Consider the following 16,611-nt stretch of genomic DNA (forward strand, 5'->3'; position numbering starts at 1 on the left):
GGTTTGGTGGTCTTCGGCTGTTTTCTGATTAGCCTCCGTAGCAGGCTTATAGAACCGGGGGTTTGGTGGTCTTCGGCTGTTTTCTGATTAGCCCAGTTCTATAAAAAAAAAAAGTAATTCAACCAGGCCGGCTATGTTGTCTATATGCAATCAGAAAATAGCACATAAAAGCTCCCAAAGACCCTGAAGACCCCCAGTTTTTGGTATGCTATGGAGGCTTACAAGAGCAGACCCCCTGTATCTGCTTGGAGATTCAGTAATATTACCAGGGACGACACTAATCAACTTCAGACTGGGCCATTCAGCCAGGATTAGACTAAACTAGAGTTCCCCGATCTCATACCTTCGCCAAATGATGTTAATCTTTATAACTGACAAAGTTTAGATTAGATTATTCTCCCCTGATTTAAGAAATAGGAACCTAATTTTCATGAATTATATCATTTTATCATAATCTCAACCAAAAGACAGTCTTATATTAACAAAGAATGCATTCTAGCATTTTTGTAATTGTATACATAATACATAATTGTAAAATTTTCTCATTAATTATGCAAATTAAGTCATTATTAGCATAATCAACATCTTCCTGTGTTTCTCTCGTTGTCAATCACCAATGTCACAAGCTTCAATTGTCCTATCATGGAATGCAGCTGATTTATAGAATTTCCCCATAAATTATGCAAATTACATCCATATTTGCATAATAGTCACATAATTATATTAAGCATCACGTAAGCTACCTACATACCAAAAATCACGACGATCCGTCAACCGGTTCTTGAGTTATCCCCTTTTGAATATTTTCAAGAATTTATCCCTGCAGTTCCAGAGCAAGCCGCTAGGGGGCCTAAACTCACGTCACTTCTTTCCCAGCACAAGAGCTACCTACCATCTAAATTTCATCACCGTAGCATGTCTAGATCATGAGATATCAAAACCGGAAGTTCAGCTGCAGTACCATAACAAGCCGCTAGGGGGTCCAAAATCTAATCATTTTGAGGTCTCATCAAGACCTACCCACCTACCAAGTATCAAGACAATCCATCAAGGCATTCTCAAGTTATCGTGTTTACAGACAGACAGACAGACACACACACACACACACACATACACGAACGCCCCTGAAAACATAACCTTCTTGGCGAAGGTAACAAGGGCGCCAGTCTTCATGTGCGACGGTTTGTTGTCCGTAGGGTAGAAAATTAAAGAAGTCGCTTAAAAAGATCTCAGTGTTGCCCCACGCAGAGTTGGGTAAATTGAGGGCACGCCGCTTTGTGTGTGGATAAACTTTCTTCTTTATGTGGGCAAGTCAAAGGAAAAACCTGACATGAGCTCACAGTTTTCAGTCTCGAAGTAATTTAGTAAGTATGTAAATCCAATATTATGACATGATTTCTATCTAAAAGTATTTGATTGCAGTTTCTAAGGTATGTCAAGACTCATTTTCATGATTTTTGTCTCAAGTTAATTTAAAAGTATTTAGTAGACCAAGGAGATTTGACTAGACCAACAACTTTTGGGGTGAAAAAGTAAAATTTTAGCCAAATATGGAGAGTGACAATTGCTACGGTAACCATATAGTTGATTTGCCCCAGAGGAGCTCTAAGTGACCAATATCTGCTGAATTCTAGTAGAAGGTAGAGTTGTAGACTGAGAACAAGGTAAGTTTATATAGTTGCCGAAACACTAGCCTCCTTCGCAGACTTGTAGGATTTCGCCGCCAAGGGAGTTTAGTTGGACAACGAAACCGTGTCTCCCCAGCAAAACTCAGTCGGCGGCAAAATCGTCCCTCTGCGGCATAACTCGCGTCGCTCACCAAAAAAAAAATAACGCTGCACCCTACAAGTCTGCGAAGGAGGCTACTTCAATGCTGTGTTGTGGCCTTGATCTCTGGGCCTCACAGGTCTGTTTTGGCCGAGGCTAACGCGTGGCGTAAGTGAGCGTTACTGACAGCTGGTCGGCTGCCTTAACAGATCGGGTGACAAAACAGACACTGGCACAACATTGACGTACAGGCAGGTGGCTCTGAGCTACAAAACACACAGACAGACAGGGTTACTCTGTGTCATTGGTACATGTAGAACTCACTTAGATCTGTTACTACTATTATTAGAAATTGTTGAGAGTTTTAGACCAGTATCATAACTATAGTGTCCAATATGAATTGGGGAAAAAGTGTTCTTTGCTACGAAAACACACAGACATCCAGGGTTACTTTGTGTCAATGGTACTTTCTTTTTTTTAGAACTCGCTTAGATCTATTATTACTATTAGAAATTGTTGAGAGTTTTAGACCAGTATCATAACTATAGTGTCTGATATGAATTGGGGGAAAAGTGTTAGTAAACAATAGGAAATTCAAACTCTACTACTGGATCTTCACAACGGTATCTACTATTAAATAAATTACCACACGTGTCAAATGACATCCACCACGCTTCTTCAGATTAACAAATGAACTAACAGAACTCGTGGGGTCGTGCGCGACTCGGAATCAAGAGGTCCCGGGTTCGAGTCCCGACATGCCACCGATCTTGTGCTCTTGGGGAAGGCACTTAACACGACTTTCCCCACTAGACTCAAGTGAAAATGAGTATTGTCTGTCCAGTATTCGTTTCTATGTGCAGGACACAACACCAGCAACAGCTGCCTCTGTTCCGCGTGTATTGTATTGTTGCAACTTCAATAAAATTGAAATCAAACAGAAGTTGTTTTCGACTAAACTTTAACCAAAGTTTCCCTGTATTTCAGGCTCCTGGCTGAGGTGTATCGTGTCTCGTCTAACAGCAGTCCGCTGAGATGGAAGCGTGTGACGGACACCCTCGTCCCTGTCACGGTGAAATGTCTGCAGGACGCGCCGTTCCACGTGTTCCACATCACGGCGAATAACTTCGCTGACCAGCGCGTGCTAGATGTACAGATAACTGTTCCAGGTAGGCAGAACATTTCCTTTCATGATTTTTTTGTTACTACTTTGAAGTCTTTGAAGCCTAAGAGCTGTACGTCATGTAGAAAGAAGGAAGCTTCAGGTACATGAAAACAACTTCGCTGACCAGCGCGTGCTCGATGTACAGATAACTGTACCAGGTAGGCAGAACAAGTTCCCCTGTACTTTTACCTCTTTGCATAGATATTGATGTAAAACAAAAAGGTTCACTGTGTTTGTAACTTATCTCCAAGCAGATCATAAGGTGGCAAGGCAGTATACATTGGCCAGAGGAGCGCCATTAGCCACTGATATTGATACTGTCTGACAATTTGGTCTTTTGCGGCCACCAAAACATCTACTTGGAGATTATTTGTACCTAAAGTCATACACTGCTGTACTGTTAGTGTACATGTACTTATGAGCCCCCTCCCTTGCTGATACTGAATGGTAGACTTTCTGTGACTTCAAACTGCAGAGTATTGTTTGTATATTGTACAATCTCGTGCTTGTTGCGAAATACCTGTCACCTTACATTCACTTCGAATTTGGAAAAGCACAAAATTTTTGAAGACCTACATGTAGCATTTGTGTATGTATATGATAGTTTTGTCAGACATATAAGTATATTGTGCACCATTAAAAGGAGGAAAGTAATTATAAAGTTGTTTGAAATAGACTAACATGTGAAACTTTACATCTGGTATCTTGTTTGAACACAAAGCTTCCAAACATTGTGCCATTTAATGCTGAAGAATGACTTTGCAATACAAAGTTACGTAATTACAGAATAGGCACATGTACATGTATCTATGTATGATAGCAAAGTTTGGCTAACAATTTTATTCCCCTTTACCTCTTATGCACACAGGAACTCTGTTTAACAAGACTGCTGAGAGCTTTGTACAATGGAGAGACAAAATGAATGGTAAATATTCAGCATCATTTGTTACATTTAGGTCACACCAATTTTTTTCCCTTCAAGTCAGTTCTCTGAAATATTAAGAGAATTAATTCAGGGAGAAATGAAGATGAAAACAGATGACTAGGAATAGATTTGTATGCTCACTCCTCAAACTGTGTATCAACAAGGTACAGGCTTAAGACTATTTTGATGTTGACCTTGAAAAGGACCTTCCAATTCAGTTTTATTTTTCTATCAAGGACCAATTCAACAAATTGAGTAAGTTTGGCCTTACTAGATACCTTGCCAAGCAAAAAATTGTTTTATTTGGTCTCAAAGTGACCACATTTTTCAGCATTTTTTCAGCTCAAGTTCTTACAATCAGCAATTTGAAGTAAAATTTCCTAGTAAGTCCTACATAACTTTCATTATCATTTTGTGTGTAGTGATGACTAGTTCTTAATGCCAAGAACATTCACCATACTAGCTAACAGTTAAGACTGAGATAACTGGATGTTTCTGTGTTGTTTTGTGCACACAGGTGGGGCGTGGGGACTCAACTTCGTGTCCGAAAACGATGCATTCCGGTTCTTAGACGCTTGCATGGTGAGTACCGACTGTTTGGGGTTGGAGATCCCGGCGTTGTCTGGACGTCTGATCGGCGATGCATTTATCCTGTGTGGTCTGCTATTTTAACTTGTCTCAAGCTGGACCAATTTTATTCCTTGGGTCTCAAGAAATGAAGGAAAAAAACAAGAAAGCAGAGTTTCTAGAACAAAACTTGTACCTAGCTACTGTAATTCACTTTATGTTCACGGTAGCAAAACTTAATGGTCCTAGAAAAATGGACATGTTCATAAAACTTATATATTCACGGTGGCAACGGGTGCAGGAAAAAGAGAGTCCAGGAATTATTTGTTAACTGTAATGATTCACGGTACAGAAGTAACAGTGAAAACATAGCAGTACGGTGAAAAAATCAGGAATTACAGTACATGCACTCATGAAACTGTGTACACCAAGATACAAAATCTTTTCATATTGATTTTCAAGTCAAGCAATTTTTCCTTTCTTAATCCGAGAACCAACAAATAAAATTAGTGTGGCCCGAGACCAGATCGTGTTCCCCGGTTTGTCGTGGCTGAAACAGAGCGTCGTGTTTTGTTGTGTGTACGGCTGGTCCACTTGTCGCCGAGGTCGAGCACTCTTGTGTATTGTGCCTGCTGCCAGCCTGTGCACACACACGCAGGGGAGTGGGCACAACCTTTCTGCTGCTGTGACTAACCAGGGCTCAAAATACTACTACCTGCATATGCAGTTGGTTCAGCTAGCTGTGCAGGTATTTTTTTATATTTGATGTCTACCTGCACCAGTCAATGTATTGGGTTAAAACTTTACTGTATGTAACATCCGTGTCCATAATATCACCAGGGTCCATAATATCGCCACCTTGAGAAACAGTGTGCTTAAAGATATTTTTACTGCACCATACTTTTTTATTTGCTATATTGTTTGGTATCACCTACATGTATGATGTATAAAAGAAACTGTAGCACAGGTTTCTGAACAGTTTTTAGTACGATCCACACTTACTAAATTCTGACTGGTGCAGGTAAAAGTTTAAGCCTGGGTAAGGTTAGGAGGCTAGGTAAAACTTGTCTGGTGCAGGTAATTTTCAATGTTGCCCCACTGGTTCAGGTACTATGAAAAAAACAGTATTTTGAGTCCTGCTATTGTGTGCTAACTTTGCTGTGTGCCGTGTTGTGTGTTTTGTAGCCGACTGGGCGTAACACCCTCTCCCCCGTCAGTAACTGTTCCTCCAGCTCACTCAAGATCACACCACCAAAGGTAATGTTGCCTCCACAAAAATACAGCCTCTACCAGGCACTGTGGATCGCTGGAAAAATAGTAGACATTTGCCAAAATAACTTACTTACTTGTACTTGAGTAGGTCTCCTCATCTCTGTGAGTGGCCTGCGTCAAAGTCGTCCCTCCGTCTGCACAGCGTCCTGCGCCATACTTGCCAAAATAAAGGGGATACTAAACCAGGGAATTTGGCCGGCACTCCCCTGGTATTATTATATTCCCTTTATTTTGGACAAATTTCTACTATTTTGTCCAGCGATCCGCAGTGCCTGGTAGAGGCTAGCACATAATGCCTGGCTTTATGTTATAATGGACAGGTGTTTCTGGTACCTTTTTAAAATCTTCAAACACGTACTTTTGATAGAAAATTTCTTTAGAGTCTTTCCCAATGTAATGTGACTGTTGGATGTTTAGTGAACTGTGTACAATGTAGTCAGTAGTGAGCAGTAGAGCAGAAACAGTAGCCACCCATGAAGACAACGGTCAGGGGAAAGGTAAGATCACTAACTTTGTTAGACGTTTATCCTGATACAATAATTATTATAGAAAGATAGATTGGTGAAGGTTGGACATCCAGGTAATAAGATACGCCAAATAGCAACTGGATATGACTCTGGAAACGGTCAGACGTTTCAGCTAGTATTCTGGAAACGGTCAGACGTTTCAGCTAGTATCCACTAGCTTTCTTCAGTGACTGAGAGACCAGAGGAGAAATGCATGTTTATATGCACAAACTATTGAAGGAAGATATAGATTTTTGTCATTTTGTATACAGTACACCACAAACCGATCTGTCGATAAAACCCATATGACTGTCGAAAATAGTTTATACTGTAATTATAGCGAATGTTACTGGATTCTAGGTCTAGAACTGTTTTTTTCAAGTGGGACACAGACCAGCCACCAAGAATTCTCAAATTTAGTGAGAAAATCAATTAAAACACTTTAAGTGGCCTGGGAAAGTATCTTTGAGAAGCTCAAAAGTAGGTCAAGCCAGATGAAGAGCATGGAAAAACATTTTTTTTCAGCCTCTGATGAAAGGTAGTGGATGCTACCTGAAATGTCTGACCGTTTCTAAAATCATATCCATTTGCTTTTACTTTTAGTACCAGAAACTGTTTTCTTGTGTATCCTATCACCTGATTGCCTAACCTTCATAGACAGGGTGCCCTGATGAAGGTTAGACATCCAGGTAAGCAATACTTGTAGGAAATTCAAACTCTACCACTTGGTAAGTTACAGAAATAATTTCCGGACGTTTTGAGTGACATCCACCACTCTTCTTCAGCGTCACTAATGAACTAACAGAACTCGTTAACACATATATTTGAGCAACCTTCATGGACATAAACATAAGTTTTTGTTCATTTTTATTCCTTCTCCTTATAACAGAAATATGGACCAACCGAGAGCGGGACGGACCTGAGAGCAGCGGTGAACTCTCGTAGCGCGAGCAGCTCTTCCACCCGAACCAGCTGCTCCGACTACGAAGGCGTCGACTCCGAAGGTTCCAGCAACTACGAGAATGTTTCCCGCGAAAACGACAACGGGGACGAAGATTCGGCCATCGGGAAAGAAAACATGCGGACAAGCCGCAAGGACGGCAACGTGGAAAGTATGACAGGGTGTCGGGAAGAGAGCACAGCCTCGGGAAGGAGAAGTCGCTCGCATTCCTGTGATGGACAGTCGATCGCACTGGAGACACGGATCAAGCGATACCTGTACATGGAGGACACAGAAAACTGCTCGGCTCAGAGCATGACCATCACGTCGTTTACTGTCAACAAGACCTGCCACGCTGTGTCTCACCAGACAGGGTCCATGTCACAGACAGCTACGCCTACCTCAAGCCCAGCAAAGGCTGGCGCTGCGAACGGTTCAGTCAACGCCAGCCCGATGTCCGTGTGCTCCGTGTCGTCCGGTCGCTCGACGAAGATTTCCGACGGCTCGAAGAAGCTGGTTTCCCGGCAGACAAGCGCGCCGTCCGGAATCGGACACCACAAGCCGCTTCTTCCCCAAGCGATACCGCACACGTTATCCAAAGCTAGCACCGCCCAGAACAGTTCGTTCACGATTTCCACCCCGGATTCGAGCAGTTTTACCGACTCTCGGCGGCTCAGCTCCCCTCCAAGCAGCCCGATGGTCGTTGACTCGAACCCACAAACTCCAACCCGGAACTCGCTCAGTCCGAGACGGCTTTTCGTGAAGCAGCGAAGCGCGCCGTGTAACCTCGGAGCGAAGTTGCTGAACTCCCCGCGGCGGTCGTCCATAGGAAGCATCACGGAGGAGTACCTGTCACAGAACGCCCACTCCATCAACGAGGTTTGGTTTTATTTAGGTCTCCATTAGTTTAATATTTATTTCATTTATTCTTTGGATCAGACCCAGGGCCCATTTTAAAAACAAGACAAAATACAGACATTACATACAACAATTAGTGGATACAATCACTAGTCTTCCTAGATCCTGGAGTTCATTAAAATAATGTAATAACAATGTAACAAAATCATACAACAGAATTAACAGAAGACTAACATAAACTGTATTGCAAACCACATTACGACTAGTGCTTAGTAGTTAGAGTACTCACATACTATATTGTTACCCACCCTTTTGTCCGTCCTTTACTTCCATGTTACATGCAGTCAGCCTACGGGCAGGAACTTGCAATGAAATTTCCATTAAACTTTCCATGAATAATCAAAATGATAGAAATCAACTTTATGACAACAAGTTATAAAACCAAAATGTATTTGATGACCACAGATGGAAGGAGAAGAGGAAGGAGAGGACCCGACGTACGACAACGTGGACCCGAGCGAAGTCGGCTCGCGGCGGAGCAGCCTGTACGACGGCCGTGAAACCTTCGCCGCGCCACTCCTGCCGCCCACGGAGTTCCAGGAGACCCCGGACTGCAGCCTGTTTCGGGAGTACGAGTTCCGCATGAAGCGACACGGCAGCGAGAGATCAGATAGCGGGTTCGAGGGGGGGTACCCGGAACTGGACAATATTTCATCTTCAAGGTTTGTAGATGTATCTGTACAGCCCCTTTGTTGTAACACACCAGCTTCTGCAGACTATGCAGTGTGACTCTACGATAGACCAAAACAGTTACTGTAAATGTCTTTTATATCTCTGATATTGTAGATATATATAACCGGTAAACCACCTTTTTTAGGCCTAACACATCAGTTTTGTACATGTACATGTAAGTGCAAGCTGCGTAAGACTGGACTGTAAGGTTTGAACCACTCACACCGGGAAGGTCCCCTACTCTTTTCGATAAGTGTGGTGGGTTCTTAAACGTGCGTGGGGTGTGGCTCTCCCCAAACACAGGACCTCATCTGAGGGACGTCCCTAACCGAAGTTGGGTACTCATTTCCACCTGATAAAACTGTACATACCACAGGTCAGGACGATTGGGAACACCACAAGCTCCATTCACATGAAGCAGTTCCTTGCATTGCACAAATAGACAAACACATTTAGGTTGATAACTCTGATAATTCCCACAGGTCAGGGACCAGTGGAAACAGCACGAGTTCCACACACATGAAGCAGTTCCTGGCCTCTCACAAATAGACAAACACATTAAAGAATGTCCCATAGCATTATTGAGGCTGTAGTGGCACTGTCTATGTACAGGATTGGTTGGTAACTCTTACTTGTACTTTGCCACAGGTCCGGTACAAGTGGGAACAGCACGAGCTCCACACACATGAAGCAGTTCCTGGCCTCTCTGCCGTCGTCCTCGGAGAGCGGGAGCCACGGCACCGGCAGCGACTCCAGCAGCGTGGGTATCCATGGCGACGTGGGCAAGCTGCGGACTGCCGAGCCGAGATGCTCCGTGAGCGATGAGAGCGGGATGGGGGACGTCAGGCACTCCAAACTCATGCGGGGATACGAGGTAATAATTTACCAGATAAACTTTGCCATTCATGCTTAGGTTATCATGAAAGTTCATCTGTGTTGGTAGTAATCATAGTAAAAGGTTGAACTTAATTAATTATCCTGATGAAGGCGACAGTGGTCGCTGAAAATTTGATCCCTGTAAAATTGTGTGTTGGATTAAAGTTCAACCTTTTACTATTTCATGCTTAGGTTAACATTTTATTTATTGATGTTGATTGATTGAGTTATTAAATGTGGCATTAAGCTGGTGTGTTACGCCGAAGGGCGGTTATACCGGCTATACGTAACACAGATACAAGAATGTTTGACAGTGTTTGACCATGTCTGGTTAGATCTTCAAAATACTAAATTAGATACTTTGTAAAGGCCAAAAATGTCTCTAGAGAATATACATTATTTTCCATGTAGCGGAATGTCTGAATTCACAAAGTCACAACTTTTTGAAAGGTACGTGTAGAACTAAAAAGTAAAAGTAAAAGACTAGAAGGTAAAAAATACTGATTATCAGTGCATATTAAGGTCTTTCAAACTTCCTGTAATGCTCAACACTCAAATTCTAAGGCCCTGTTGAGGACACAGAGCGTAATGGCCTGTGTTGTTTGTTTATTGTTTGTTTATTGTTTGTTTGTTGTTTGTTTTCAGAGTAACGAAGATGACCACTCCATGAATGAAAGTGAGGAGGAGGAGGAATCTGATCTTCGCTCTCCGACCAGGTAAACAACTTTCCGCTGAGCCTTGGAAAAAAATTGTGTTTCCTGTTTTAGTCCTGAAAAAGTTAGGGTCGGTAGGTAGGGATTATTCTTTTACTTTATCTCTTTTTTTTTTACATTGGCAATCTCTAATACAATACAGTTTTTTTTACATTGGCAATCTCTAGTGATCCAACACTTCTACAATACAGTTTAACAAACTTTCAGTAAAACTTGCATGAGGACACTTACATGAGACACAGGAAACTCTACTTTTTTTTCTTAGGCCTTAAGTTAGCAACACTTAAATTTATTTCTTTGGGTATTAAAAACATAAAATCAAGAAGTCAACATGAAAACAGATATAGAGGGCTTGAGAGAAAACTTGAATATGACTTATCTACATGTATTTCACTTTAAAACTACATTACCAGGTATGTTACAGTCTCTGTTTTCTGTTCAACTTGATATTCAATTTCAGCATTGTTTCCTGAAAATGAGAACGTTAAAATTTATAAATCATGGCATGAATCTAACCTGATTTTATCTTACTATAGATTTTGTAAGTTGCACATTTCATTGTTGCAGCAGTCACTGTACCGTTAGTATATGCAAATGAGCCAGGAGGCTGTTTCCAAAACATTGTTGTTTACTATAAACAAGCTTGAATGTAGGTCAGCTGTGATAAAATCCAATTAAGATTAACGAATGACGTAAACGAGCTACTTAGGATTAGTGTTATCTCGATCAGGGGGATCATTATATCTCAAGAACTTCCTAATTTGATTTCTTAATTAATTCTTGGAATCAAAAAGACACCATCGATGATAAACTAGAAGAACAACGCATAAAACAGATTTAGATCTAGAGTGCCATGAGATATAGGTTTTGGCTTGGCATATTGGAGACTTCAAGTTTCATGAAGTGAATATACATTGCAGTCAGAGTGAATGTTTTTCCTCCTACATTTAGTCTATTTTCATCTTGCTTGATCTTACATGTAACTTTGAAATGTCCAATGAATTGGTCTGTCCCATAATAAAATTGGTATCACTGGAGTGGTACATGTATCACAGTGTCATGAGGTTTAGGCTTTGGCACACCGAGATTTTGCTGTCAGAATAAATTGTTTTCCTCTTCTACTCTATTTTTATCTTGCTTGATCTTACATGTAACTTTGAAATGTCCAATGAATTGCTCTGTCACAAGATAGAATTGCTATTGCTGTATGCTTCAGATTCACAGTGCCATGAGGTTTAGGCTTTGACACACAGAAATTTTGCAGTCAGAATCAATTTTTTTCTCCTTGAGCCGTCTATTTTAATTTATCTTGCTTGATCTTAACTTTGAAATGTCCAATGAATTGGTTTAGATCTGCCCCATGGTACAATTGTTACATTGTACTGTAATTCACTTGATGTTCACGGTAGCAAAATTTCATGGTCTGAGAAAAATCGACATGTTCACGGAACTATATATTCACGGTGGCGGCAGGTGCAGGAAAGAGAAAGTCCAGGAATTATTTGTTGACTGTAATGATAAGTTCACAGTACAGAAGTGACAGTGGAAACAGTGAACATAACAGTACCGTGAAAAAATCAGGAATTACAGTATCGTCGGATGTTTACATGTAAGGCCCGTGGTTGGGCGAGTGATCAGCGTGGTGTTGTGAGTTCGTTAGGCTGCCAGATTAATTGCGTACGGTCTCACTTCCCAGGCTGATCGTGTTTCCCACTGCTTTGTTCCAGTCTAATCCACCAGAACCGATTTTCTATGCCTTTCTGAAGGCATGCGCAGTTAGCGGCACGCGTCGAGTCTTTGTTTTGTTGTTCTAGCGATGGATGCAGAGAGAGTCTCTTTACTTGCCGTGTGGCACAAGTCGTGGGAGGTTTGTGTGTGGTTCTGACAGTGACTTGTTGGGAATCAGTTGAAGTTTGTGGACTTGCAACTAGATCTTTTATCACCTTGCTGGAAGCATGGATTCATCAAGGTCCATTGAACAGTCAACTAATATTCAATATTCTTTGTGGAACCAGAGAAGTAGAACCAGAGAACTTTTGTCATCCTGACTGGAAGCAAGGTTTCAATGAGTTTCAGGATTGAACAATCAGCTAGATGCAGGCAACTTCGCTAATCTTTGTCAAGTTTGTGGAACCAGAGAATTAGATGAGATGCTGGGTACAGTGTTGGTGATCGCAGTAGAACTTTCGTCATCCTGACTAGAAGCAATGTTTCACTGCAGTCCTGGATTGAACAGTCAGCTAGATGCAGGCAACGTTTGCTTCTTTGTGGAACCATAGCTGGGCTGCATCATCTTCATCACAGTTTTGTTGTGGCACTAGATATTGGAGAAAGACTTTTTGCATGCGAAATGTATCTGCAAAATCATGCTTGGTGGAAATGGAAAACTTCCAATCAACAGTTCATTGACCTGTGCATACTGGGAAATATTGGATTTGTCATGGATTTACAATCAACAATCCGTCGGTCCACCAGAAGCCATGGATACTAGATCTGTGGTCCAACATGAGTGACTGGATGAACTAGTGTGAAATGTACTTCCTTGGGACTTTTTCATCAATACAGTTTATAAGTAGTTGTTGCACAAGCTGAACTGGATTTTGACAGTGACCAGGATCATGTTTTGTGAAACCTGTAACTTCGCAATCAACAATCCGTCTGCTCACCAGAAGCCATGGATACTCTGTGGTCCAACATGAGTGACTGGAATGTGCTACAGTGTCAAATGTACTTCCTTGGGACTTTTACATCAACACAGTTTATAAGTCTAAGTTGTGGCACAAGCTGAACTGGATTTTGACAGTGACCAGGAGTATGTTTTGTAAAACGTATAAATTCGTGATCTACATGTACAATCCGTGGACCCACCAGAAGTCATGGATACTCTCTGGTCCAACATGAGTGACTGGATGTACTACTGTAACAGTAACCAGGACTGGTTGGTGGTGGGGGTTCATGTGTTACTTTTTGAGCTGGCAGACAAGTCATTACAGCTGTACAAGTGTCCTGCTACTGAGAGACTGGGTTGGAAAAGGTGTAACATCCATCGTAATACATATATTACACGGTCACTTCTCAATCAGTTGTCATTGCATTTAATTCCAAACTATCAAAGGTTACAATCTTGACAATTCACTTCTTGTAAATACTCTGGACTTGTTTTTTTAGAAGTTCATCCTGGCTGTGATGTTCACCCAACTTGCACACTACTGGAAAGGGTCACAGCCCTTAATTAGAATAGAACATTAAGCTGTGATCCACTTGCCAGTAAGAGGGCTCAAGGAATTCCCCGGCTACGTTTTTTTTTTTTTGTCACAGCCAATGGAATACATGTAGTAACTCAACGGTTCATTTAGTTTATTGAGCTAAGCCACAGGTCCCACAAAAAGTACAACTGACAGAGGGCAGCATTAGTTTAGGTACAGGTACAGATACAGGTACAGGCCTGTACCTAAAGCTGCGCACATTGTAACTCTCTCTAACTGTGTACAGTGTACAACACTCAATCACTCACCATCACTCACTGGTACAAGTAACCAAAAATTTGTAAACTCTCCGCAGGTCCCACAAAAACTACAACCGGCAGGGCGGCAGCATCAGGAAAACCGGCTGGCTGCACGTCAAGAACTTTCTGGAACACAAGAAGAAGAAAGTGGAACTTTCCAACAAGAGGAGGTGGAGAAAGTTCTGGGGTAAGATGGAAAAAATCTTTTTTAAAAGATTTTATTAGTGAAGTTTTACAGTTAAACCCTCTCCTAGACTCCTTGTTGTAACACTACCTTTGTTAAAGGTGTTCTCCACCATTCTGTAGTTGCTTACAGTATTTGAAACAATCCTGCAAGTATATGGTAGTAATGTTTCCAAACAAACTTCACATTGCAAACCTGCTTTCCTTGTTCGTCCCTCGAATATATACCAACTCCCTCCTTCACACCCTTACTGCTAACAGGTGGCTTTTGTTGTTACGTGTTAATCACAGCAACTGTAGTTTTTTCAAAGGGCAGATCAAACAACAAGCGAAAATTGTCTCACTCAATAAAGATCAGAGTAGTAGATTCCGACGTTCTACGCCCCAATCCCATGTCGACTTTCATCCGTTCGATGCGTCTGGAGACGTCTAGAATCTCGGTACTTAGCTGCTCAGCAAGCTGGTCAGCCGGGGTAGGAGGCCATTCGGGTTCGTCCACGGGCGACAGGGCGTACCTCGCGGGAGCTCTTATCTTCCTCTTCCCGGCTTCGTACTTTTTGGGGACGAAATTTGGGACGTACTCAGTCAAGTAGGGGGGGAATATGTATTTAAAACTCAGGAAAAGGAGAATACGAAACTAGGCCGGGGCGAGTCAGGAGTCGAAGTCGAGGAATAGCACGTGGAAACCGCGTAAAGGTGGTGGAGGTCGAGAGAAAAAACCCACGACTGCAGCGCTGCGTGGCAAACTGTAGAATGAAGGATTGTCCGTTCATGTCCCGACACGCTCTCTTCGGGGTCACGTGTTGGAGACGCATGGTCTCGCGAGAGTTTTCGTGCCAATTCCATCATATGGTGGGACCATCTGAACATAATTAAAATTGTAGAAACTTGTAATCTAACTGTAGACCTAAGTAAAAGTTACATGATTGTCTTGTCCTAAGTGTACTAGTTTAGGACTAACAGGTGTTCGTTGTTGTTCCCACAGTTTGTCTGAAGGGCACGTTGCTGCTGTTTTTTGAGTGCGACGAAAAACAGCCGGTCGACGAAAACTCTGAACCAACCCACACGCTCTGTAAGTGTCTTTTTAACTCAGAAGAACTGGTCAAGTTTTGGTTCTTTACCCTTCTGGTATTTAGTGCCATGCTGAATTTCTGGTTTTTGAAGCAAATCACAAATCTTTAATTAAATTTTGTTTGTTTTATTCAGATCTCCACTGTGTTTGAATATGATTCTTTGAATAAAAAATACAAAAAATTAAAAAGTGTACATTGAGTATTCTGCTGGTAAACAGAAAACTAAAACTATCTCAGATAGTTGATAGATGTTCCTGCTAAAGTATTCAATACTATAAGTATGTGTTGCGTTTGATCATATTTCCACACTGGTCTCGCAGGGCCTGCATTAGTGTCCGCTATGAGAGACAGGACATACTGGAGTAACTTTATCAAGTGTACCTCACCGGATTAGTATAAACTAATCCGGAGGCATGATGATGATGATGATATTTCCAAGTAATCTCTTGATGTGTGACATGCACCAATGGTATTAAGCACTTATATAATATATATATATGTCATTTTTGCTGCAGTTGTTGAGGGGAGTATTGCCCAGGCAGTTCCTGAACACCCGAAGAGAGAAAACATTTTCTGTCTCAGCAACGGTTTTGGAGATGCCTACTTGTTCCAGGTAGGTTCTAGTACCCACGATTTGCTTTGCAAAGATTTCCTAATTAGGTCTATAATTGTTGTGCAATTATTCGCATGACTTTATGTAAATTGAAATGAGTGAAATAAAATTGATGACTTTGACGTGTTTTCCACAGGCTTATACACAGATAGAAATGGAAAACTGGATCACAGCCATTCACTCAGGTGTGTTTTTACCTTACCTTTCACACACCTGTCCTGACATAAACACCTTTCTGACAGTTTTGAAAACGTTATTATGTTTACCGAAGGAGAACAAATATTGTTTTTGCTCAGTTTCCTCTTCTCCAAACACGTAAGGTCAATGACCTGAACCAGACGTCTGTCACCATGGTAACTAGTGTTGGGTTACATCATGTTGCAATTTTATTATTGTTACATTCCAGCCTGTTCGTCTGCGATTGCGAGGCAGCATGGGAAGGATGACACGCTAAAGCTGCTGAGAGCAGAGGCTCAGAAACTGGAGGAAAAAGTCGACGCCGTGAGTAGCAATTTTTACATCTGATTTTCCCAAAAGTGGAACTCGCTGCCACCAAGTACAGTAGGGGCTAGTTTAGAGTTGGATGTTCAAGGGTTAGGTTTAACAAGTCGTTCGGTGTCATATAGCCAGCATATATGCTGAAATAGAAAGAAGACAGTCTGATGGAAAGTCTGTACCCAAGTACAGGCAGAATGAATTATTATATCAATGAATTCTGCTTTTTTATCATCTTCTCTTGCTTCAGTTTACTTTGAAACGTTCAAGAACCAAAGAAGTGATCGGCATGGTCTCATGTTTCTTGAATGCTAAAATGTTTCCCTCCCTGTCCAGGACACTAAGATGAAGAAGATGGGAGAACTGCAGATGGCCGTCGTGCCTGACCCAAAGAGCAGAGAGGCCATCACCAAACAGGTAC

General features: G+C 41.7%; 1 protein-coding gene across 1 annotated transcript in view; it reads left to right on the forward strand.

The window, feature by feature from the left end:
• Positions 1-16,611, forward strand: part of LOC109470777 — a 50,971-nt gene that overhangs the window by 7,863 nt on the left and 26,497 nt on the right. Inside the window, exons 6-20 of the mRNA XM_019769853.1 lie at positions 1,423-1,430; positions 2,755-2,936; positions 3,801-3,857; positions 4,375-4,439; positions 5,610-5,681; positions 7,092-8,021; positions 8,466-8,722; positions 9,381-9,606; positions 10,254-10,324; positions 13,883-14,013; positions 14,995-15,081; positions 15,598-15,695; positions 15,832-15,880; positions 16,102-16,196; positions 16,527-16,607. Coding sequence (XP_019625412.1) covers positions 1,423-1,430; positions 2,755-2,936; positions 3,801-3,857; positions 4,375-4,439; positions 5,610-5,681; positions 7,092-8,021; positions 8,466-8,722; positions 9,381-9,606; positions 10,254-10,324; positions 13,883-14,013; positions 14,995-15,081; positions 15,598-15,695; positions 15,832-15,880; positions 16,102-16,196; positions 16,527-16,607 — 2,409 coding nt within the window. The remainder of the gene's footprint in view (positions 1-1,422; positions 1,431-2,754; positions 2,937-3,800; positions 3,858-4,374; positions 4,440-5,609; positions 5,682-7,091; positions 8,022-8,465; positions 8,723-9,380; positions 9,607-10,253; positions 10,325-13,882; positions 14,014-14,994; positions 15,082-15,597; positions 15,696-15,831; positions 15,881-16,101; positions 16,197-16,526; positions 16,608-16,611) is intronic.

Source organism: Branchiostoma belcheri, unplaced genomic scaffold (genome assembly GCF_001625305.1).
Source record: "Branchiostoma belcheri isolate BF01 breed outbred unplaced genomic scaffold, Haploidv18h27 scaffold232, whole genome shotgun sequence".
NCBI lineage: Eukaryota > Metazoa > Chordata > Leptocardii > Amphioxiformes > Branchiostomatidae > Branchiostoma > Branchiostoma belcheri.